The sequence below is a fragment of the Eleginops maclovinus genome, chromosome 2 (assembly GCF_036324505.1).
Source record: "Eleginops maclovinus isolate JMC-PN-2008 ecotype Puerto Natales chromosome 2, JC_Emac_rtc_rv5, whole genome shotgun sequence".
Lineage (NCBI taxonomy): Eukaryota > Metazoa > Chordata > Actinopteri > Perciformes > Eleginopidae > Eleginops > Eleginops maclovinus.
The window spans coordinates 28,368,203-28,393,068 of record NC_086350.1 but is presented as its reverse complement, the minus strand read 5'-3'; the positions used below and the strand labels follow the sequence as shown (position 1 = coordinate 28,393,068).

Here is a 24,866-nt window from a genome sequence, read left to right as displayed (position 1 = left end):
AAATGATGTCCTGATACCAAAGTGGAGTACAAAACAATAAGATACACAACTATGAAAGTCTATTTTTAGTGCTTGAGTTTTACTTCTGTAACAGAACAAACTGTCTTCATGCACACATGTTGTCACTGTGTTCAAAATAGCAACTAATAGACATTTCAGTCCAAAGAAGTTGGTCTTTGACAAGTCCTGATATGTAGTTAAACTGAATTCAGGTCAAATGTTCAGATAGGTCACTGCAAGGTAGTTGCCTCAACTAATGTTAAAAATGTCTTTATTTAGGCTAAACTTCCTGAAGCCTGTATGCTCTGATATCTTTTTTTAAACCTACTTTTAAATAGAAATGTAAATGTTGACGTTAGGGGTTATGCAAAGGTCCACAAAAAATGTTTGCGGGCTAATAATAGCTCATGTTATGATTCTATTTTTAGCTGTATGAGTGGTTCTCTGAGGTCACTTGTTGCTATTGCATCATACCTGTGGAATGTCTCATTCACTTGGGGATGTGTGCCCTTTATGGTGTGTATGTACTAGGGCTGAACGATTTTGGAAAATAATCTAATTGCGATTTTTTTCCTCAATATTGCAATTGCGATTTAATATGCGATTATTTTTTCAAGGTCCTCTTCTCATGTATTTTTCAACAAACACAATAATTCAATCGTGATTACAATCGTGAACCTCGTGAGGTAGCAACAGTAGCGAGGCACGTTCTGCACAATACCTGACGTTGCGCAGCATCTTCCTTTTTAAAGCCAAAATAATTCCACACAACTGACGTGCGGGCGCCTCTTTGGTACCAAACTTCCAGCCGTGCACTCTTCTGACAAGCCTGAGGCCATTGTGCAACAGGTTCAAGCGCAGCGTTGACTTCTTTCCCTGCCTGCTCGGCTCCGCTCGGCTCGCTCGCAAGTCACGTGACCAGATCACGTGACCAGTCAAATCGCAGCCTTTGCGGTTGGACAATCTCGTTTTGTCATATCGCGATATAATCGCAAATGCAATTAATAGTTCAGCCCTAGTATGTACACACATAAGGAAACCTATGAGTTAATGATTTGTTTCTCCAGGTATGATTTCCTGTTCAAGGTTGATGGTAGCGTTAGTTTAATTCTTTCTTATGAGATGTGATATAAAGCTTCAAAGCAGCACATTGTCCAAAGGCAGTTGCTATTTAATAGTAAACAAATCCTCCGCAAATTAGATGTAATTTCTAGCCTAAACCATACAGCAAGGGTCCCAGAGAAAGGACTCGTCAAAAAAGGGTTTCTTGTATACACGAGTAATTCACAGTGGGAATATACACTCGGGTGTTCATTTCTTCCAACAAATATTTACATAAACTCTTAAAGATAAACATTTGAATCTGGCTGTGTTTCTGCAAAAATAAACATTGCCCTCTCTCCTTGGGAAAATCCCATACATGTTGTTAGTAAAAGTCATGGCTGAGAATTATCCAGAGGTTTATTGCAAACCAGCTCCTTCCTACAGTATGTCAGCAGGTTACTAATTATTATTTTCTCTAGGGTATTGTTGATGCAATCAGTCAACATGTTTTTATTCTCCTTGTGAATTTAGAATGTTAGTTGTACTCCTGGGTTTTACATTGCTGGACCATTAGTTCCTTGTGATTTGTCAAATAATACTTTTGCTTGAAATGCCCATGCCTACTAAATGGTTTGTCCTTGCAGTCACTATTGTGTAGGCCAGGGGTGCCCAAATACTTCCCGATGGAGGGCCAAAATTGAACGTGAGGGGAGGGCCGAGGGCCAAAATGATAATTTTGCAGTACATTAAGTGTGCGGTAAAGCAGTACATTACGTGTGTAAGTTAAGCATACGTGTGCAAAATAAACACTATATCACAAAGTCATATTGAAAAATGAATTGCACTGTTTATTGTGCTTCACATTTAGGTCAATAACATTTCATAACATCGATCTGGCTTCTTTAAATTAAAAAAATAACTGAAGCACTATGAAATATTTGTGGACAGGTGTGGAACATTACCAGTCCTTGGGCCTACCATACTCCCAGGTGACACAATGGGGGCCTAGGGCAGGCCTACATATTCTGCCTGTAGTAGTCCAATCAGTGGGAAACATGAAGCCTGTTCTTGGTTTTTAAAAGCCTCTCAATATCAGGTTCAAGCTGACTAACTGACAAAGTGAGAATGTCATGTAGGTGAGAGTCAGATAAAGCATTCCTCAGTTTGGACTTGTTAAGATTCATAAGGCTGAAAGCCTGCTCACAAAGAGGGATAACATAACCTGGGGGCATGTTTGCGGATCTTGCCATATCTGTGTGCGGGAATAGACCTGTAAAAATCTTGTAAGGAAAGCTCTCTGAACCTGCTATGGAGGTCTGAATCAGACTGAAGTTCCAAAAGTTCCATTTGAAGCTCCTCACTGACTGCATCCACATAGCCCGAGTGGCATTTTCTTGTGCAGTCGATGGCTGAAGTAGAGTTCGCTGCTGGGTGGTTAGCTTTGTTAGCAAGCCTGCTAACTTGACCTTGCGATGTTCTCCAGTGTACTTTGCGAACTCAGCCGCATGCTTAGTTAGATAGTGACGGCGAATGTTGCATTCCTTTGAAACAGCGACCCTCTGCTTACATACCAGACACACTGCATTGGAATCTACCTCGGTAAAAAAATAGTCCTGTTCCCAAGTTTTTTAAAATTTTCGTTTGTCTGTGTGCCACAGCCTACTACGCTCCATCCTTGAATCCTCTCACTCACTGGTCTTGGGCGTTATCGGATAGCTAGGAGCTGACTGGACAGCGCCATCCTATGGCAATATTTGGTAGTGCGCCAATAAATAATTTTCAACGAGAGCTTCCGATCGTTTATGGTGGGACAGTGCAGGAAGGCACGGGCCAAATATAATCGGTCACGGGCCAAGTTTGGCCCACGGGCCCCAATTTGGGCAGCCATGGTGTAGGCTATGCAGCAGTGGAAATTGCAAAAGAGGGTGAAGGTGGATATAGATGTTGGGGTGTAGTGATTAATAAATACACTCTCAAACTGCTCTCACTCTGAAACAGCTCGGACTATCAAGTCAACAAATGAAGTCTTTGCTTCTCCAAGGGAAACATGTCATTGTCTGAAGTGTGCAGAGCGGCATGATGTGAACATATAGCAACAATGAGTCTAATAACATTTAGAATTAGAATCAGTCATTTGTGTCATTGGCGTTAAATGCAAGTTTACATTCAGTTCCAAGAGGAAGTTGCCCAGTGGAAACAAGGAGAATAATATTGCTTTTAATAATTGTTATTTACTTTACTGCAAATATGAATGGAGTTCTGTGCCTGTGATGCTGATGTGTGTAGCTTACATTCTTTTCATTGTTTTCACATTTTAATCTTAAAATACCATGATGGAATTAACACCGATGCTAGGTTTATTGCACATTTAATGTGCTTTTTATTTGTTTATCCTCAAATTGAACACACCTGACCTTTTTTTGTTTGTAGTTTTTGCCAACAAAGACTGACTATGAAGTAACAGATAAGAAAACAATACATCAAAACTGCAATAAAGCTACCAAATCTCCATCAAAATAGGTCAGAAAATAAAAATGTGGTGGCGGTGTCAATCAATGAAATTAAATTGTCTGTGGTTAATCATGATTAAACACACCTTTAAAATACTTGTATTTACTTGCATATTGGGGGGGATAAAACGCATATATGCAAAATGAGAAAAGTGTTTGGGTCCAACCCTCTGTTGATCTTTAATTGAATCTCCTCAGCAGGCCGATGGAGCCTCCTTTGAAGAAGGATGTGAATCTTCCAGTCATGAGGCGACCAGATGAGTGGAAGGACCCCTGGCGTCGATCCAAGTCCCCCAGGAGACGCCCTGGGCCTGGATCCCCACCACGAGGACGCCGGCGACATCGGCCCTCAGGCTCCTCTGTCTCTATGTCCAACTCCTCCAGGTAAGATCTTCTTTTCAGTCAGGATATCAACGACGAAAGCAATATGCGTTCCGATGTTCATGGTTATTGGAGAAACTATATCGGACTACGGACCTAGGGTATTCTTTTCAGTCAGGATATCCGGTCACCTCATATTGGGTTAAAACACTCAGAATTGACGTTATCCTCCTCCATGAAAACCTCTCAGTAAGAAATGCCTCCAGTTAGGTTTAGCGTTGGGTCCACAATAAAAGTGTTCTCAAATGTTGCCACACACACATTATCTACCCTCAGCTAATGAAGCAACTTGTAAACACAGAGGAAAGACAGGCGCACCACAGTGAAGAGCATCTGAACAGGTGTGTTGCTCTATGCAAAATGTGTCTTTTTATCAATCAAGATTATCCTTTATTACGCGCTTAAAGTACGTTTATTATTGTTTTTCACTTTTGATTAGATAATACCAGAACAGTCTGGAAAAATGGTGTGGGGGGTCTACGTTTTAGGTGAAGCTGGTCAGCCATTTTGCCACGGCCATGCACAAGAACCCTTTTTTACATACGTTATACTTTAGCAACCATAGCTTCAGTTTAATAATCTTGTGCAAATTGATATAATGGATGAAGTGTATTTGACATACTTTATTCATTTTAAGTACAATCAGCAAAGGGTTACTCATCATGGGACCATGGAGGTGTGAAGCATATCAATAAGAACCGGCAGAGTGGATTTCTATAAATGATTGTCCATTGAGTTTGATTATTGTAACCTGCAGCCTTAGAGAATGCCAGTAACAGCATCCTTACAAAGCAATGCAGCATCAACAACGCTGCTGATTGCTGTAAAGCATTTTCTCCATATGTTAGCTAAACTATCTAATATCAGCTAACTTCATGTAACTGTGTTAACTGTGGTTGAAAGTCAATTATTATTTTTGAAAATATATTATTATAATAAGTAATGCCGATCTCACCTAATGTAAGAGGATATGATTAAAATGATCAAAAGGCTATAACTATTTATTAATCAACAACAAGGTTTTTGTCATTGTATACTAAATCTTAAAATGTGTGTTTGCCACTTTTCCTGTAGAGTTTGCGGTGTGTTTGAGGAACAGCTCATGTGTCTTACGGGTGCTTTGTTTGTTGCAGGTCTTCGTCTCACTCGTCCTCCTACACAGGCTCTGGGTCATCTCGTTCCCGGAGCCGCTCTTCCTCGTTCAGCTCCTACTCTAGCCACTCCTCACAGCGCAGCTCCTTCAGTGGCAGCCGCTCTAGGTACACATCCGTCTGTGTGGCTGTGTGGCTCTCTGTGTATCTTAGTACACCTAGCTTCTGGATTTGCACAAACACAGCCATGCAGTCTTCCCTTACGGCTCTTGTTCCTGCACACATGTTTATACAGTCTATTACACAAAGCCCACTCGTCTGGGATTTCACAGTTTTATGAAACGTAACGTTTTTAAGCCTCCTTAAGCAGTGTGTCCGCGGGGTCTTAAAAAGTATTAAAAGTTGATAAATCAATTTAGCGAAAATTAAGGCTATTCAAAAGTATTAAACGGCATTTTCCAAATTATTAAATGTTGTAGCTCGTTTTCAATAAGTATATAAATTGTCCAAAGAGGTTGTATTCTAAAGTTTGCCTGAATTTAATCATTGCATAGGTATGTAGTTTATTTATGGCAACCCGTTGGATTTGACTTCATCTGAACAGGACATTGTGTGCTCACTGACTGACTGCTGTTTGATAGCGCGCAAAGGTCCGTTTACGCCAGTTGACAGTTATGGGGAAATCTAAGTTTGCATCCAAATGGTTGGAAGAGAAGGAGTTTGAACCATGGCTGAGACCCGTCGCTGGGAATAACCGCGAGGCCTACTGCTATGTGTGTCGGAAGGTGATCAGTGTATCCTCGATGGGGATCAAAGCTGTCCGGTCCCACATGCTAAGTGCTAGCCACAAAGCCGCTGTGGGACGCAGACAGCAGGTCTCAATCGCGCACTTCTGCGCAACATCACCGCCCCTACCCACCATCGCTGAAGCTACTACAGCCACCGCTTGTAACGCTGACCTCCGAGTGATGCTGGGTGCCTCTCCAACGCTGCGGGCAGAGGTTCTGTGGTGCCTCAACACCGTGATAACACTCCATTTCATCAACTCCAATGAAGGGATTTCCGATCTTTTCCAAGCTACGTTCCCAGATTCGGAAATAGCCAAGAAGTTCGCCTGCGGAATAGACAAAACAGGGCACATAGTCCCCTTACTTTAAAGAACAGCTTGTTAATAACATCAACAAGGCTGGGCCGTTTGTGCTGATGTTTGACAAGAGCCTTAATCAAGCCAACAAGAAAAAACAGATGGACGTCCATGTTCGTTATTGGGATGATGGCTGCGTGCAGGCCAGGTATCTTGGGTCACCATTTTTGGGACACGGAAGAGCCGAGCATCACATTTGTTCTATCTGAATTATGATAAGGAGTCATCACAAACTGTTTAGTTGTGCTATCTTACAATCAGTACTGTATAGCCTATACTACATGTGAGGTAAAGTGTGTCGCCAATGTAACCGGTTAGAAGTCGAAGTGGCGATGAGATCTTAAAATGTATGGAAAGGGTCTTAAAAAAGGTCTTAAAAGGTATTAAATTTGACTTCGGGATTCCTGCATATACCCTGTTAAGACTGTTTGCATTACTTGTGAATGATTCCAGTTCTCATAATTGCATCAGTGAGAAGTTTGGGTTGTGCCTCCCTCCGTTCTCCTCAGAAGCATCCATCTCATTAAGCCAATCCTGATAGGGTGGTGATTGTAATGTAATCCACCTCCCCCTCAATAAGGTTGTGCTTCAACGCAGCGTTGTACAAGATAAGCACCTTTTTTTTCACCCAGCACCAATGGCTGTGGGGAGACATCTCACTTATGCTACTATGAGAACCAGAGTGACACAACTAAAGTTCTCATTGACACCATAGGGGCCAGTCTGTGATCCCATACTCTGAATCAGTTTGAGTGTTACTCTGAAGAGAGCAAAAGTGTTGTTGTGGAAACGGAGGACTTATATTTCCTTGAGCTTATCATAAAGACTGCAAGCAGAAAAAGCTGGCCTGGCTGTGTTGAAGCTTTAAAGTCATGTTATTCTTGAAATGAAAACTGCATATCAACATTTTGTGAATGCGTTTCTGTTGGTTCACAGGTCTCGATCATTCTCCACTTCCCCCTCACCGAGTCCAGCGGCACCAAGGAACGCTAAGAACAAAGCCGACCCCCCCCCTGCGTTATCTAAAGGGTAACTCTTCAGCAAATTCATCCAGTTAAGCCAGTGTCCACCAGCAGTAAATTATTTGCTTCTGTCTTTGTTTCTCTACACATTCTAGGGTTCAATTTGTTAGTGTTACTGTAGTTGTAGCTTTCTCCATCATTACATTGCATCATGCTTTATTATTTGTTTAAATGATTTGTTCATCATTAGCTAAAGCATTGCTGCTGTCATGCTAGTTTCTAGCAAATGCCTACCAATCGCTGTCTGCATTCTTGAAAACGTGCCTTTTCCATCCCCAAGCATGCCGCCAAAGCCGGGTGCCATGCCCCCTCCTCGCAGGGAAAAGCCCAACATGAAAAAGGCTCCCAGTCCTCCTCCACCTGTTGGTCCGCAGGGCAGGCCTTCCAAACCCCTGCCCGAGGGAGGTAAACCTCCAACCAATCCCCGGGAGGCTGTGGGAGCAATTGGCGGGGCAGGCAGCGGTGGAGCAGGGAAACCCCTTCCTGCAAGGGAACCTGGAAAACCTCCCAACCCAAGGGAAGAGAGGCGAAAAGAACGTCAGCAGCATCCTCCACGAAGGTAAGTGCCTCCCCATGAGGCTGTTTCAGGTTATCATACTAATTCAAGTTGCATCAATAAACAGGCCGCAGCCGACCTGTTACGACCACTGGACACTGCGTAAAGGAGTGCCTTACTGGCGCAATATTTTCTTCCGGTTTGTTTAGTTAGGACTTTGCCTCAAAATGTTTGAGGGGATGTTGTCAGGCCTGGATCCTATTGATCAGGCAGGTGGAAGCAGGTTGGACATTGTATGCTCAAGTTACAACTTCAAGTTTGAAACTAAATAGCTTCACCATTTTCATCCTGCACATCTGAGACTACGCGTTAAAGATGGCTCTGATAACTTTGTTGAGTTTGATAGTTGCTGTTTCCTTTTGCCAGTAAGTGGTATTCTGAATCATGCTCAGTATTTCCTGGTGAGTGTCCACCAGTATGTCAAGTTTGGTCCAGTGTTAGTAAAGTTATAGCCACTTCCTATGTATTGGCGAGTAACGCCACACCTTTGCAAAGGCGTTTTACGAGTACTTCAAAGCTCATCAACTTTTATATCAAGCATGTGTTACATTTCAAAGTTTGAAACATGTCAAATGGAGTGTTGTCCTAAGACCTATCTTTAACTATAGGTTATACTATTTCTTTGCAGTCTAGCGCAACATGTGTCTTAGGGTTATTCTGACCAACATGTATGTTTTTCCATTTCACTCCCTGGGAAGGGTTAATTATGATTTATTACAAGTTTAATAAACTAGTATTGAGTTTAGTATATTGCGGGGAGATGAAGCAAAGACATGTGTGGTGTTGTAATAAAGAAATGCATGACAAACTGGTAAGATTTTTATTATATTATTCGCTTTACTTTATTATCACGTACAGTTTTTTATTTGTTTTTAGATTTCTGAATTATTGGCATGAAGTTGGTAGCCTTCTGTATACTGTGCCTCTCGTGCACCTGTATGGTAGTATTCTTGGTGCAGATATTTCTGCGAGCTGTCTCCTGTGCAGCTTCAGGCAACTGGCGCATGCTTCAGCAAAATGCCTCTCATCTATCACACCTGAAGCAAAGGGGTGCAGAACACTGACATTCTTGTGTCCTTATAATGCACCATTTAATTTTAATCTTCTGAGTTTTTTTTGAGGTGTTGGGATACTCCGAGGTAGGGATGGTTCTGGCTGATGCCACGTGGCCTCAGTGCAGTACATGTAGCACGTAGCAGTTTTCATTTGTTTTTCACTGCCATGCAATTCACAGTAAACATTTGCACTGGAAGTTGGGGTCTGAACTGGTATTGTGATTAATTTGTGTTTACTTTTCCAAATTAATCCTGTGTGTTAAGGCATTGACAGCACTATTGCATACTCATACTCTGTCTCCTGGGGAAAATGCTGCTGTCCCAGTGAGATATGTTTTTAGTCACAATTGTTTGAGACATTCTTGATTCTTATGGCAAACCAGTAGAATAGCAACGTTTTTGTTGGCAGCCGACTCTGTAAGTTAGTCAACTAGAGGAAACATCTTCAGTGTGGGAGCATTTTCTCCTGGAGTGCTACAGTGCTGTCTGTAGTAGGTCGGTTTAGAAAGGCCCCTGAAGGTGGCTCGCCGCTCTGATTGTGACCTTCACAGAATCTGTCTCCGGAGACCCCATTGTCATTATATCTATTGGACTAATGTTATTAGGATTTATTTGTTTGATATTGCACAGCATTTTTTAAAGAGCAAACAATCGTTTATGTAACCACTTACTTTTACTCTCAAAGAGGCACCAGACGTGTCCATTTACATTTTGATGTAGACTACAGAATTTAGGATAAATATTGTTGAAAATGTCATTCATTAGGAAATAATGGAGGTAGAAGCAGTGCTCTTGTTTATTTAATTGTGGAAATGTAATAAAAATCAATGATTAAGCTTGATTTAAAAAAATTCCTCACAATAATGATCAAATTAATGGTGATGTTAATTTGTCCTTAATTGTGCAACCCTGGTACTAATAAGCATAACTATAATTAAAATGTTGCAAATCCAAATGATACCTAAAAAAGGATGTCCTGCCATGGATGTCACAGATAGGGAATGAGACTCAGTGTCTTTGTCCCGCCGGATTGAAAAGGATAGGATTTCTTCAAATGTCGTGTGAGCAGAGTGAAAACTGTTGTGATGCTTTGCTGTAAGGCTCGGCTGTACTTTTGGGAGTGGGAGAAAGTTGACCTTCCTACATGTTTGTTTACCAGATGGCATCTGTAAGGAAGTATGCAGACAGTGCATGGCTTTGTCAACAGATACATTTGCAATAAGCAGAACTGTGTTTCCCAACCCGCTCAGATTTGCATAGTTGAGTCTGTGTTTGTGTATGGCATACGGTGATACTGAAGGTGTATCCCTGTTGTGCATTTTGGGGGAAGACCAAAGAGATCGGAATGTGTGGGAGTGGGTGGATAGCTGGAGGAAAACACACACCTATGGGTGACAGCGAGAAACCACAGACAAAGAGGAAGAGCAGTTAAAGGGCAGGAAAGAACAGTAAGGGTGTGTGCGCGTGTGTTCGTGTAGGCTGAATTGGTCTCACTACGGAAACTGTCCTGGAAAACCAGTTCCAACACCTATTGGTTATTCTGTTTATGAACCACGTCCTTCTGATTGGCATGTCTGTTATGCAATATGTGTTGCTGCCTGAGAAGTGGGATGGAGCATCATTAGGAAGATATGCGTGTTCCTGTCTTTTGAGGAGTGGTTCCCAGTATGGTACTCTGTCTACCTACTCAATGTACATGTCTTACAAAGTACTTCCTACTAAATGGATTATTATTTTACTAGCGGACTGTTAACCCTAAAGTACAGTGCTCAGCATAAATGAGTACACCCTCTTTGAAAAGTAACATTTTAAACAATATCTCAGTGAACACAAAAACAATTTCCAAAATGTTGACAAGACTAAGTTAATATAACATCTGTTTAACTTATAACATGAAAGTAAGGTTAATAATATAACTTAGATTACACATTTTTCAGTGTTACTCAAATAAGGGCGATGCAAAAATGAGTACACCCCACTGAAAGTCTCTGGAGCAAAGCTACATTTTAGACTACAAATGTCTAATTTAACAATAATCAACCACAGGTGAGTCTAATTACTCATTACACAGGTGTCCAGCAGACAGCTGACTATAACAGGGTGTTACTTAAAGAAAACCCCTTCCCATCTCATGTTGTTACAAATGGCACCACATGGAAGAGAAATGTCACAAGACCTAAGAAAGAAAAAAATGTCTTTACACGCAAAGGTGAAGGCTGCAAGAAGATCAGCAAAGCTTTACTTATCGGTCAGAACACTGTAGCAAAAGTGGTTCAAAAACTTTAAAAAGATGGAATTGCAACCATCTCACAGAGACGTCCAGGTCGTCTACAGAAGTTAACACATCGACAGGAGCGTCTTCTGATGAGAAGGGTGGAAGAAAATCGGCATGCAAGTTCACTGCAGTCATTTAAGGAAGTAGAAAGCCAAACTGGAGTGGCTATTGCCCGTGACACAATACGGCGTACACTGCAGAGGAATGGCATGCATGGGTGCCGTCCACGAAGGAAGCCTCTCCTAAAGCCCAGGCACAAAAAAACCCGCCTAGAGTTTGCCAGGGCCCATGCTGACAAAGATGAAGACTACTGGGACTCTGGAGTGATGAGACCAAGATAAATGTTTTTGGAACTGATGGCTTCAAAACTGTATGGCGTCGCAAAGGTGAGGAATACAAAGAAACATGCATGGTGCCTACAGTGAAACATGGGGGTGGCAGTGTCCTTATGTGGGGTTGCATGAGTGCTGCTGGTGTCGGGGAGCTGCGTTTCATTGATGGCATCAGGAATTGATAATACATTTTATTTGAAGGCACCTTTCTCGGCACTCAAGGACATCGTACATGATACACACACGAAGACAATAAAAGGAATCAACAATGCAAGTAAAAAATAAAAACAATAGACGGTGACGGAGGAATTGATATCAAGTGGAATAAGCAGTTTTGAACAGATGTGTTTTGAGCTGTGTTTTGAAATGGGGGAATGAATCCATGTTTCTGAGTTGGGGTGGTAATGAGTTCCAGAGACGGGAAGCAGAGTGGCTGAATGCTCTGCTCCCCATGGTGATGGGACGGGCGGAAGGGACAGACAGGTGTATGGAGGAAGAAGATCTGAGGGAGCGGGAGGGAGTGGGAACATGGAGGAGGTTGGACAGATAAGGGGGGGCGAGGTTGTGGATTGCTTTGAATGTTAACAGGAGGACTTTGAATTGAATACGGAACTGAACCCGGAGCCAGTGGAGCTGTTGGAGGACAGGAATGATGTGGCGGATGGAGGGGGTCCGATTTCTGAAGTTCAAGGAGAGTTTTTTTGAGGGAGGCCGAAGAGGAGAGAGTTGCAGTAATCCAGACGTGAGGTGACGAGGCTGTGGACAAGGATGGCGGCAGTGTGGGGGGTGAGGGAGGGGCGGAGGCGATTGATGTTTCGTAGGTGGAAGTAGGCAGACCGGGTGATGCTTTTAATGTGGGATTGAAAGGATAGTGTGTTGTCAAGGATGACATCCAGACTCTTAACCTGGGGGGAGGGTGAAACAGAGGAGTTGTGGATAGTGAGGGAAAAGCTGTCGATTTTGGATAGAGTGGATTTGGTGCCGATGAGAGAACCTCGGTTTTGTTACTGTTTAGCTTAAGGAGCTTTTGAGTGAATCAGGTTTTTATTTCAGAGATGCAATCGGTGAGGGAGGTGGGCGGGAGAGTAGACGAGGGACAGAGCCCTGGGGCACACCTGAAGTGACGGCGGAGGGGATGGATTTAAAGGATTTGAGTTGAATGCCAGAGAGGTAAGATGTGAACCAGTCTAATGGAGTGTGGGTGATGCCTGTTGAGGAGGGTAGTGTGACAGATGGTGTCAAAGGCTGCACTCAGGTCGAAGAGGATGAGGATGGGGAGGAGTCCAGAGTCAGCTGCCATAAGGAGGTCATTGTTGATTTTGATGAGCGCTGTTTCAGTGCTATGGAGTGGGCAGAAACCGGACTGGAACTGTTCATACAGGTTATTGTGGGATAGGTGAGGATGGAGTTGGGAGGCAACTGTTTTTTTCCAGGATTTTGGAGATGAAGGGTAGATTTGAGATAGGACGTAAGTTGTTGTAGTCGGAGGGGTCGGCACCAGGTTTTTTCAGAATTGGGGTGATTGCAGCAGTCTTGAAGGATGTAGGGACAGTTCCAGTGGTGAGAGAGGAGTGGATGATGGCAGAAATGAGGTGGACCAAAGAGGGGAGGCAGACTTTTAACAAGTTGTGTGGGGAGGGGGTCCAGTTGACAGGTGGATGGCTTGGATTTCCAGAAGAGTTCTGTGATTTCTGAGAGAGTGGGGAGCTGGAAGGAGGAGAATGAGTGTGTGGATGGGTGAAAGTCTGCTGAGAGGCTGAGGTGAGGAATTGGCAGTGAATAGAGTTGAGTAGTAGTGGGTTTTGGTGCTGGCAATGGAGTCTTTATAATGTATGATGTGGTTATCGTACATTTCTTTGTGAATTGTGCGTCCAGTTTTTCTATGTAATCTTTTGAGGTGCCGACCTTTGGCTTTCATAAGTTCACAGATGTACTGCTCTATACTGAATGAGAAGATGCTACCATCACTCCGTGCCCTTGGTCGTCATGCACTTTTCCAACATGACAATGATCCTAAACACCCATCTAAGGCCACTGTTGGATTTCTGAAGAAGAATAGGGTGAAAGTGATTCAGTGGCCAAGTATGTCTCCTGATCTGAACATAATTGAACACCTATGGGGAATTCTGAAGAGACAAGTTGAGCATCACTCTCCATCCAGCATCCGGCCTCTAAAAGAGGTCATTCTTGAAGAATGGAAAAAGATTGATGTAGCAAAATGTTTCCAACTTGTTCATTCCATGCCTAGAAGACTTGGTGCTGTGATTAAAAATCATGGAGGACAACAAAGAACTAGATGTAGTAGTTTTTGTTGTGGGGTGCACTCATTTTTGCATCGCCCTTATTTGAGTAACACTGAAAAATGTGTAATCTAAGTTATATTATTAACCCTACTTTCATGTTATAAGTTAAACAGATGTTATATTAAACTTGGTCTTGTCAACATTTTGGAAATTGTTTTTGTGTTCATTGAGATATTGTTTAAAATGTTACTTTTCAGAGAGGGTGTACTCATTTATGCTGAGCACTGTATACTCAAGCAAGATGGCTGGGTATGTGTTATGGCCCCCCGCAGCGGGTCCGTCACCTCTCTGAAACAAAGCAGTATTTGGATAAACTGATCAGATATTGGGAATCTAAATGGTAACTCCCTTGCCTGAAATGATATTGAATATAGATATACATATCCAAAGACTTTATGAAAGGCATGGATGCTGGCTATACTAACAGAGTTCCACATTCTCTGAGGTTAAACACTAGCAACAGTGTGCCTGGAGTGTGATGTTTTCCCTTTCCCCGAACACTGTAACAGCTGCACAGTGTGAGCATGTTGAAATGGAAGCATAGACTTTTGAAAGTAACTGTTTCTATAGGTTTCTGGTTCAGTGGTTCAGCTGTGTTATTATTAAATGATAGAGGATAGAAGTTGTCCATCTATTTTCTCACAGCTTCTACAAATGAATATTAACTTGGAACACTGGCGGCAAACTACTAAATACATCCATGCTCTTCTATATGAGCACAGTGGCAGCAGTTTGGGGCTCATATTCGTATTTGGAGAGGACCTTGTAACTTAGTGTTCCAGATGTTTCTGACCGAGAGCAGCAGGGACCTGAGAGTGGCTGATTGAGTTATTTCCTTTTTATTTGTTCATTTTTTCGTATCAAAACCTTCCGATATGTGTGATCATATCTGAACAAAGAGATGGGTAGTAGACCCTGGTTTTGATTCCATAAGAGCTACTTGCTGGGTTCTCACTTCAGTGTCTGTCTCTTCCAGGCGAACTGTGAGTGGAAGTGTTAGTGGAAGCAGTTATTCTGGTTCTAGCTCCAGATCCAGATCCTCCTCCAACTCCCTATCTCGCTCACGCTCCGGATCCAGAAAATCCAGGTACTCGCCGTTTACACCGTTATGTCCTAAAAACAGCAGTTTGCGAAAAAACTCCTTTATATAGAGATGTTGTTGACCAATTATTTAATTTATGTGTGGATTTCTTCTGATCCCTCCCCGGTAGCAGCTTGTCTGTCTGCCCGTCAATTGTTTGATTGTCCATCCCAGTCTTATGAATGCGATAGCTCAGAAATGCCTTGAGGGGATTTCTTTAAATGTGGATCAAATGTCCAGTTTGATTTGAGAAAGATTTTTGTGATCAAAGGTCAGGGTCACTGTGACCTGACATTTGTCCCGTACTCATAAGCCTGAAATCACATGAACCCATTGGAAGGATTTCTTCAAATTTGGTGCAAACTCCCACTTGGACAAGGATAAACTAACTAGAATTTGGAGGGGTTTAAATGGCAAGGTAATTGTGACCTCACAAAACACCTTTTGGCCACACCATAAGAATCCATAGGCTACTGATGGCAGCCTCAACTTTAGCATCAGTTGACTGGTCCTGGTGGAATTCAACGGTGAGATGGTATTTTAGCAGTAAAGCTTTTTATTTGCAGAACAGGTTTAATTTATATTGGTTAATTATGCCAAAAGGCACACATACATTGTTGCTGGACGCAATTATGAATCTATGGAATATAATGTACTTCCACATTTGACTCTGTAAGCGAGTGACAGGAACTCCAACCAGCTGGAACTCAATGTTAACTCAGACAAGAAATATCTGAAGCAAAGCAGCAAGTGGTTTATTAGTGATGAGAGACTACAGGAGCAGCTGACGATTGTTGCCAAGCAACGGTAAACATTGTTACAGTAGCTGACATACTACTGGTGACAGTTGAAACCCCCCCCCCCCACACACACACAGTTCCAAGGGAAGAATAGACAACCCATGTGGAAGTGTACCTAGAAACATCCAGAATCCCTTGTGCTTCGTTTGTTTTTTCACTGAAAAGTATTTATGCAGCAAGTCACTCTTTATTTTCTTTGCATGTGAGATCATGTGCGGCGGTGCATTCTGACACAATATACTCAATAATATCATCTTGTATGTGTGTGTGCTATACTTTTTAAATCTTGCACTCAACAATACAGCTCCTGCAGTTAATACTTCATGATATGAGCATTGGTATGGGATCAGTCTCATAATACACAAATGCACACAGAAGGATTCACACTTGTATTTCAGGATCCACACAAATGTTTTTCAAACCGCTGAACGTGCATACACAAACCGCTTTCTGTGCATGGATCGCTGTGCATTCGTCCCCACGAGGGGTAGGATTTCTTGCGTTCGTGACGTAGCGCTTCCTTTACGCATTTTGCGCTGTGCGGAGCTGACAGGTCAACTTCAACATGGCGTCTAATACAAATGTAAGTGATAAGTGTCTCTGCGTGAATGATTCAATATGCTTTAGGTATGAATTCTTGTGACGTTAGTGATGTGTTACTGTTGGCATGGAAGTATTATGGGTGGCATGTAATACTAGCGTTTGCTGGCAAGTTAGCTATATAATGCTAATAGACTACCTAGGATTATTACCTAGCTAACATTAGCCATAAATGGCTTTAACTTCTTTCATTCTCTTGTTTTCCTTTTTAGGGACAGCTTAGCAAGAATGAATCCAAAGTTTCCTGCTCAAATTATTATTCTAAAATATATTCCATTGTGTTTAATGATGGAGTGGAACTGAACATTTAGAGCTGACGTTAAATAGGATTAACCGGTTAAGGTCCTAGGTAGTCTATTAGCATTATATAGCAGACTTGCCACCCATATTACTTCCATGCTAAAAGTAACACATCACTCGCGTGTCAAGAATTCATACCTAAAGCATATTGAATCATTCAATCAGAGACACTTATCACCTACACTTGTGCTAGACGCCATGTTGAAGTTGACCTGTCAGCTCCGGACAGCACAAAATGCGTATATGAAGCTCTACGTCACGAACGCAAGAAATCATACCCCTCGGGGGGCGCATTCATGTGATTGGCTTAGAATGGAGGAGACATTTGATTGGCTAAAGTTGGAAAACATTAAAAGTACGAATTGGGTGACTGCCAGGGGAGTCTCAAAACACCCAGAGAGGAATGCACAGAGAGCGGTTTGTGTATGCAGGTTCAGCGGTTTGAACAAACAAAACAAATGTCTGGATCAAAAATACACATGTAAAACTTTTTTCTGTATTTGGATTTTATTAACATGTATGTGAAACGGAACACATTTGTGTGTGCATTGAAAAACATTTGTGTGAATGCTTCTGTGTGCATTTGTGTATTATGAGAGTGATCTGACCCACATTGGGAGCAATGCTGATATTACAGTCACACAGTCAACAGTTTTGCAAAATGTTTTAGCTGCACTATTATTGGCTGCTTTTAGGTCCTAACAGAATTGTAGATTTGTTATATGGTGCAATTACTGTGAAGGCAGTCACTGTCAGTGTTCAATCTAAATATGTGAAATGTAAACATGATGGCTTTTGGTGGTACACCGTCTAATATAGATGTGTTTTGTTTTCCCTCTTGCTTTCATGTGCTGTCTCTGTTGGGTAACCCTCCAGGAAATCCAGGTATGATACTTATTATCAGGGTGTGTTTGTTATGTTCTTGGGACTGAGAAGCAGCCTTTCACAGTCTGTTGTCGTGCCCTTAGATCTCTGAGTGTGAGCAGCGTGTCCTCCGTGTCCTCGGCGTCGTCCAGCAGCAGTTCAGTGCGCAGCGCAGATTCAGACGACATGTATGCTGACCTGGCCAGTCCCGTGTCCTCCGCCAGCTCCCGCTCACCGCCACCCAGTCAGCCCCGCAAGGAGCGAATGCCAGCCCGGGACAGGCCCCCCCAAACCAGAGACAGGAACAGGGGTGAGTGCTGGCAGCACCATGCTGCGGAGCGGAGGGATAGGTAGGCTGCTACAGCACAATTATAACCCTCATACGCTTCTGTCCTCATCACAGAGAGACCACCAAAAAAAGAGGAACCCTTCAGAGAGGACCGCAGGAAGATGGACCTGTCAGGTGCCCCACCGAGAGGGGGCAACCCCATGCCCAGGTCAGGACCTGGTAGCCGGGGCGGCCACCATGTACATCCCCCACCTGGCTCCATGGGCCCCCCAGGAAGCTATGGAGGTTCAGGTTCCCACAAAGACATCAAACTCACCCTCCTCAACAAGGTTTCTATCGCTCCACTCTCTATATAACAAACAAGATATTGTGTTATTTATCACTTTGAGTGGTGATGGTAGTTATGTTTTATCACCTTTTATGCCTTTGAATCAATACAATATTTCCCTTCAATCAGCCAATCAAATTCATGAGCAAAGCACAGACAGAATAGCTTTTAGTAAAACCCACCTGTAAATGACTTGAAGTTGAATGTATAATTGTCTGCATTGTTTCACTCCATGTGTGCGTTGGTTCTGCAGCAGCAGGGAGATAAGGGCAGCAGGAAGAGGTACCTGCCTGCAGACAAAGACAGGCCAGGCTCCCCACTCAGCAAGAGGATGGCCATGTCTCCAGACAGAGGTAAGGAACCAGCTGCCTGACACATCTTCATGTGGGAGGTGTGGCTCAGAGGGTTAGTGTGCTGATCTGACTGTGCTGTTAAAACTTGACAGTTTTAGTCTTATTAATAAAATATGCCAAACATCAACTCCTCAAAAGTGAGGGCTTGGTTTTCTGTTTGGCTTTAGGTCTGCATTGAGAGGGTTGTTCTATTGGCCTTTTATCTCACACATTCCCTGATGTTTTGGTCCCACTGTGGGCGGCAGATATCTGAGCAGCAGCAAACAGCAGAGGCTCCACCTGCCTGATGAACACAGTGAAGCATTTAGCTCGCCAGGTTTCTTCGCAGGAATTCTACTTTACAAACTTTATATGCAAAGCATTACATGTGTTGATTAATGACATATTTAAAATAGCACTAACTATTGGTATTATCCAGAACCAGTAGACACAGGTCTGGGATTTCATTACTTCCTGTTCCGTTTCTGGTTTTGAACATGTGTGTTCCGTGCATTACATTTCTGTTACATAGCCCTCATTTTAGGACTTAATACTTTCAGTATCTCAGGGGAAATAGGATTTTCTTACAGTTTTGTCCTCACCCAATGTAGAAGTTGAGACCTTTTTATAAAAATAGATCATATTTTAAAGCTGTGAGATGGTTGCCAGTTGTGCAGCCTCCAGACCATTCAGCATGTTCAGCCTCAGTGACTGTGAACCTACTGTTTTTCAGGCCGGGATAAGAGGATTCCTGGCCGACCCCCACTCTCCCCCAGGATGGATCGGCCCAGAGGCCAAGGACCCCGACCAATGCCCCCCCAGGGAGACAGGTTGGTGCAAGTCATTACTGTAGGACTCAATCATACAATAACAGATGTCAAATTAATAATAAAAAAAGAGAGAGATCCGACTGGAAGAGTGGAAAGTCAACTCTCTGCAGTGAGCAGACACAGGGTTTCAGAGCACACAGGCGGAAAGGACAACATTTTACATAAATATTACACCATCTCTGCAAAATAATAATAACATAATCTGGCTACGGCATAAATACCCCAGTATAAAAATAGGTGCTTCATAAAAGTGTTCCTAAAAAAAGAGGTCCATTCAGATCTGAAGGATGTAGGACAGAGGCATTTATGAATTCATTTTGAGTCATATGTCCTTCAGATCTGTTAGGAATTTGAAACAGTACTTTTCGGTATTTAGCTAATCCTACAAACATTAAAAGTAAGGTAGGCTGTAATTTCAAATATGTAAAAATAAGTAAAAAATAAGCTCTGTTTAAAATGTCTACATTGTAAAGAGTGTTTGTTATGATTTGTTATTCAGGTCGTCAGGTTTTAACCTTACCGTATCATAAACAGCACGTAGGATAAAGTCACTGTCGACCCCAGATGTGTCCCTAACTCGAGCTTCTTTCTCATAGAAAACGTCCTCTGTCCCCACCCCCTAAGTCTTCTGGAAAGGGCCCAGCAATGCCTTCGGGGAAGCCGGCGGCCCCAGGCCCCCCTTCGGCTGCCGGCTCAGGCTCAGGCTCCGGTAAACCCAGCAACACACTGTCCCGCCGGGAGGAGCTGCTGAAACAGCTGAAGGCGGTGGAGGACGCCATCGCCCGTAAACGAGCGAAGATCCCCACCAAATAGACGCACCCCTGCTCCTCGCCTACCTGCCTGTGCAGCCCTGTGATCGGGGGCAACCATGGGGTTGAGCGTGGTTCCCCTGCCTTCAGAAGACGTGTAAAAACTTACTATGTTGTGAAATGAAGTGGCCGACAGGAAACTCATTTTGTGCTTTTCTGCCTCAGAAGGTTTTGCTATGCTCCATTCTAGAGAGTTGTTCCCCCCCCCCCCCCCCCCCATGTGTCCGACTGTAGCTCCCCTCAAGTCCCTGAATGTCTCGCCTGCAGCCAACGACAAACAGGAGTACACATCGGGCATTTGGGGAGAGGGGGACATTTCAGGAGTGGAGTACACCTGGTGAAGACTAAACAGTTCAGAACAGCAGGGTAGTGGGAGGCACTTCATTATCTGCTGCTCCCTTTGCTCCTTCAGTCAAATGGAGGCATCTTGCTGTTCTGGTGTGAAAAAAAACTGATTTCTAAACATTGAATCTGCTTCTGTCATTCTTTCCTCTCTCACATCATTTCTTCAGTTTCTGTGTATAAATCTGCAAGTTCTTCAACATCTGTATTTTCCCCTGCGAGCCAGCCCATGCTTTGCTCCTAGGGGCCCATGTTTAACCAATAAATTGTGTGCTCTGTGTTTTAGGGCAGTTTTCACTGTCGCATCTTGTAAAATAATAGCAAGTAATCATATCCTTTCAGGCGTATGATTAGAGACCACAGTGTTGTGAAGTATTGTTTTCCTTTCTTTCAAAAATCTACAGTATTTAGTTTTCTTCTTAGCTCTTCAGTATTAAACTGATGTTTTATTTGTCACATTTTTAGTTGGAGTGAGAGTTGGACTGGAGACATTTAGACAAAATGTGTCTTGCTTTTGTGACAAAAGACTTCTAAATAAACTATTTTGATAAAGAGGTCAGTTGCCTGTGTTTTTCTTTGCACAAACGAGTGGGGGTTTAAATGAAGATGCACTTAATGCATGCGTTGTTCAACATAAAGGATGTGGAATATACAGAATACTGATCCTGTGAAGGCTATCAAAGTCTACCTGATGGATTGTAAAGACCATCAGTACAGAGTTTGGTCCATAGAGGAAGAATCCCTCTGACTGTGGCCCCCAAACAGCTATTGGGTTCATGAATTGGATTCCCCCAGGATAAATTATATTGATACTAACATTGGTGTGTGGGGCCAGGTCAATACTTTGTCTGTCTCTGGTATATGACCATATACTTGCAAAAGGGAATGACTTTCTCCTCGGCTGTAGCTGGTGGTACAAATTGTCAAATGTTATCACGCCTACACACTAAATTGAGATGGTGAGCTTTACCACCGCTAAACTGCAGCATGTCAGCATTTAGCTTCATGCACTGCATCGCTCCAGAGCTGCTAGCATGGCTGCAGACTTGTGTAATTGTAACACAAATAAAAATCAATTAGTGAAAGAGAGTTTAAAACTTTTATAACCTGACAAAGATATACCTTTGAGTTCATCGTACACCTTTTGGAAGCAGACTGAAACCGTTAGCAACAAAATCAGAATACTTTTAATTGTCCCAGAGGGGTGTTGAGGTTTCTATATTGGGTTATATAATTAAAACCAAAGTTAATATAATCAAATATAATTTAGTATAATCCACAATGTTAAATGCATTCTATTTCACAAAGCTCTATACTTGTATATTAAATGTACACTGACATGAAAGTGTGTAAGGTCTGTTAAAGTTTATCAATATAGGTGTCACTATCTAGCAGAGGGAAGCCCCCCCTGCTGTAACAGCAGCCTGTAAACAGGAGGCCCCTGTTTCAATGGGATATACTGTAACTGGTTAAGGCATGTCTGGACATCCAGTCTCACATTTCTACACCCCTCCATATATCGGTATTCCTTTTCTTCTGTTGGTCTGATATAAAAGCAGCGGCGGAGAGAGGAAAAAAGGTCTTAGGGCTCTTAAATGGGAATCTCTCCCTAGATCTTATTTACCCACTGTCATCATTATGAATTCCTCTGAAGACATGCAGGGAGTTTTGACAAAAAGGAAGATTGCATGAATGCCACACTCACACTCAGGTAGGGCCCTCCCTCACTACAGATACCAGAATCCTACGGGATCGCTTAAACGGATTTAGTGAGTCGTCTGCCTTAACTCAGCAGTTAATTGAACCTGCTTCTGCAGGAAATAGTAGAGGTAAAACCTTGCCGATCCAGGTGGATCCAAGCCTGGCGGTAAACTTGCATAGACTCAGTGTAGAAAGTTGTTTCTTTAGTTGGTATGAGTCAAGGATCACATCGAATGTACGTGGCTGCATTTAATCAGCATAACAGGCAACTGGCACGTTACAGGAAGCAGAGAACATACAACCCGGCCATCGAGCATTCTGATTGGCCCCCACAGTACGGTGGCACGCATCAAACAAACATAATCATTTAACCAAATGATCGACATCCCTTTCTTTTAGTTAATAGTACCATAAAACACAATAGCACTAGTGGGTATAAAACAATATCTTACTTCACTCTCGTAGCTCAATACTGATTCTTAGAAGTTTGAGTGACACAGCTAGTAAGATTAAACGAACACCTGAGCATTTCACTTTAACATATAAAGCCAACTAATCACTGTCAGTGTTAAAAGTCCATCAAATAACACATTGCACCATTTCTGAATGCACCCGGTAGCGGCGATGAACGTTTTCTGACATTGTGGGACAGAACACTACACTTCTGGCTCTGCGTTTGGTTGCCTCGATACCTGGGTGGCCTTTGTGCACAATTTTGGTGTACTCTTTTTGCAGGGACGACTGCTTTGTGGCCTTTGATGATGACTCCATCCTCAATTGTTAGTTCATCCCTGTATGGGAAGAAGCGACTGAGAGCTGGCTGGAGCTGGTTTTCTCTGGTGGGCCATCCCAGCCGAATGACCGTGGCGAGGGTTTGTAGCGTCTCATCCTCCGCTGTGTGTCTCCGGAGTTTCTCCAGGCGGGCTGAGGAGATGCAGTTCGCACTCATGAATTCGTAGTCACTGTTGCCAACAGTGTTCTGTGGTGCTGGTGAACTGGGAGCTCTGGACAAGGTGTTTGCCAAATACACGTACTTGCCTTTTTTGTATACCAGGCTGATGTCGTAGCCCTGCAGGCGAAGCAGCATCCTCTGGAGAAGGGTAGGAGCAACCTGGATGGGCTTTTTTCATGATGGTCACTAACGGCTGGTGGTCAGTTTCCACAATTGTGGGATTTCCGTAGAAATAGTCTTTGAATTTTGTGCAGGCAAACACGACAGCCAGAAGCTCTTTTTCTATTTAAGCATATCGCGTCTCAGTGTCAGTGAGAGCATGCGACGCAAAACCTACTGGCCTGCCGTTTTGTAGACATGTTGCACCAAGTCCATAACCTGACGCGTCACAAGTCAGAGTTACTGGCACCTTGACATTGTAATACGCCAGCACTGGTGGGCAGTACAGGCTTGACTTGATGCAGTCAAAAGCCTCCAGCACCACGCAGTCTCTTTTTGGGTGAGTTTCCTCAGGGGAGCTGCAATGTCGCTGAGATTTGGGATGTACTTGCCAAGGTAATTGACCATGCCCAAAAAACGCTGTAGTGAAGTCACATCCGTGGGGACTGGCATGTCCTTGATCGCTGCAGTCTTAGACAGGTCCGCTTTTAGGCCTTCATTCATGAATGTGGCCTACGTATGCTACCTGGTCAAGACGAAATTTGCACTTGTCTGGGTTTAACCTGAGATTGACTTCCCGTGTTCTTTCAAGCACTTTCTCAAGTTAGCGTCGTGTTCAGCCACACCGCGGCTTCCAATGATGATGTCATCGACAATGACTGAGCAGGGGTAACCCGAAAGCAGTTGCTCCATGGAGCGCTGAAACACTTTGCTCGCTGAATTTATGCCGAAGGGCATCCTCAGAAATCTGTAGCACCCGAGTGGAGTGCTGAATGTGGTCAGCAATGACAACTTTTTGTCAAGGCGGATCTGCCAGAAAGAATTCTTTGCATCTAAGACCGAGAAAACTGTTGCCCCAGACATTTGCGCTGCCACCTTTTCAACGCTGCACAAGTCTTTTGGGTTGATGCATAGTCTGATTTCTTGTTTGTCCTTCTTATGTGCTGCTACCATGGATGACACCCATTCGGCTGGTTCTGTGACAGGTGTTATGACACCTATGCTTTGCATGCGTTCCAGTTCGGATTTGACTCTTTCTTGCATCGCGACAGGGATACGGTGGGCTGGGCGAACCACAGGCTGAATGCTGGGATCCAGGCTCATAGAGTATGTCACTGGAAGTTCACCTCACTCGTTGCTGAACAGGTCTTTGTATTGCGTGAATATCTGTGAGCTGAAATCTGTGTTCTCCACGCTGACCTCGTGAACCTCAGGACTCATCGTTTCAACCCCCATGTCCATACATGCACGAAATCCTAGCAGTGGTTGTACCACCCTGTCCACAATGAAAAAAGGCAGCGAGAGGTGATGGCCCTTTAACTGGCATGGCAGTGTAACAATGCCACTGGTCTCAATCCTGGTGCCTCCATAAGAAATAGGCTGGCTGCTTTCTTCTGCTTCATAAGCTGTTTGCCACTGTTCAGTCTTTTGAATGTGCCAAGTGACATCACGTTGCATTTTGCTCCTGTGTCAACTGTTATCTCCATGGGCATGCCATTTATGCCCATTGTGACGAATCCTTAATTTCTTGCGTTGGCGTTGAAGTTCACACAGCCTATGCCATTTTCTACCTCATGGCCGTCCACATAGAATGTTCCATCTTCAAATGATTCCTCATCTATTTCCACTTTATTTATGGTCTGTCTGACAGCGTGCTTCCTGGGGCTTTGACAATTTTGACCGCTCGGTTTAGACTTGCAGCAACTTTTATAGTGGTTGAGTTTATGGCAATGATGACACTGTTGTCCGAATGATGGACACTTTTC

The 24,866-nt window shown here is 43.3% G+C and overlaps 1 protein-coding gene across 1 annotated transcript in view; it reads left to right on the top strand.

Moving 5' to 3' along the window:
* Window positions 1–20,843, top strand: part of zc3h18 (zinc finger CCCH-type containing 18) — a 28,882-nt gene extending 8,039 nt beyond the window's left edge. The window contains exons 10-19 of the mRNA XM_063907828.1: window positions 3,753–3,938; window positions 5,069–5,194; window positions 7,107–7,199; window positions 7,473–7,751; window positions 14,690–14,800; window positions 17,463–17,668; window positions 17,762–17,976; window positions 18,232–18,328; window positions 19,041–19,137; window positions 19,734–20,843. Coding sequence (XP_063763898.1) covers window positions 3,753–3,938; window positions 5,069–5,194; window positions 7,107–7,199; window positions 7,473–7,751; window positions 14,690–14,800; window positions 17,463–17,668; window positions 17,762–17,976; window positions 18,232–18,328; window positions 19,041–19,137; window positions 19,734–19,950 — 1,627 coding nt within the window. The 3' untranslated portion in view covers window positions 19,951–20,843. The remainder of the gene's footprint in view (window positions 1–3,752; window positions 3,939–5,068; window positions 5,195–7,106; window positions 7,200–7,472; window positions 7,752–14,689; window positions 14,801–17,462; window positions 17,669–17,761; window positions 17,977–18,231; window positions 18,329–19,040; window positions 19,138–19,733) is intronic.
* The last annotated feature ends 4,023 nt before the right edge of the window (window positions 20,844–24,866 follow it).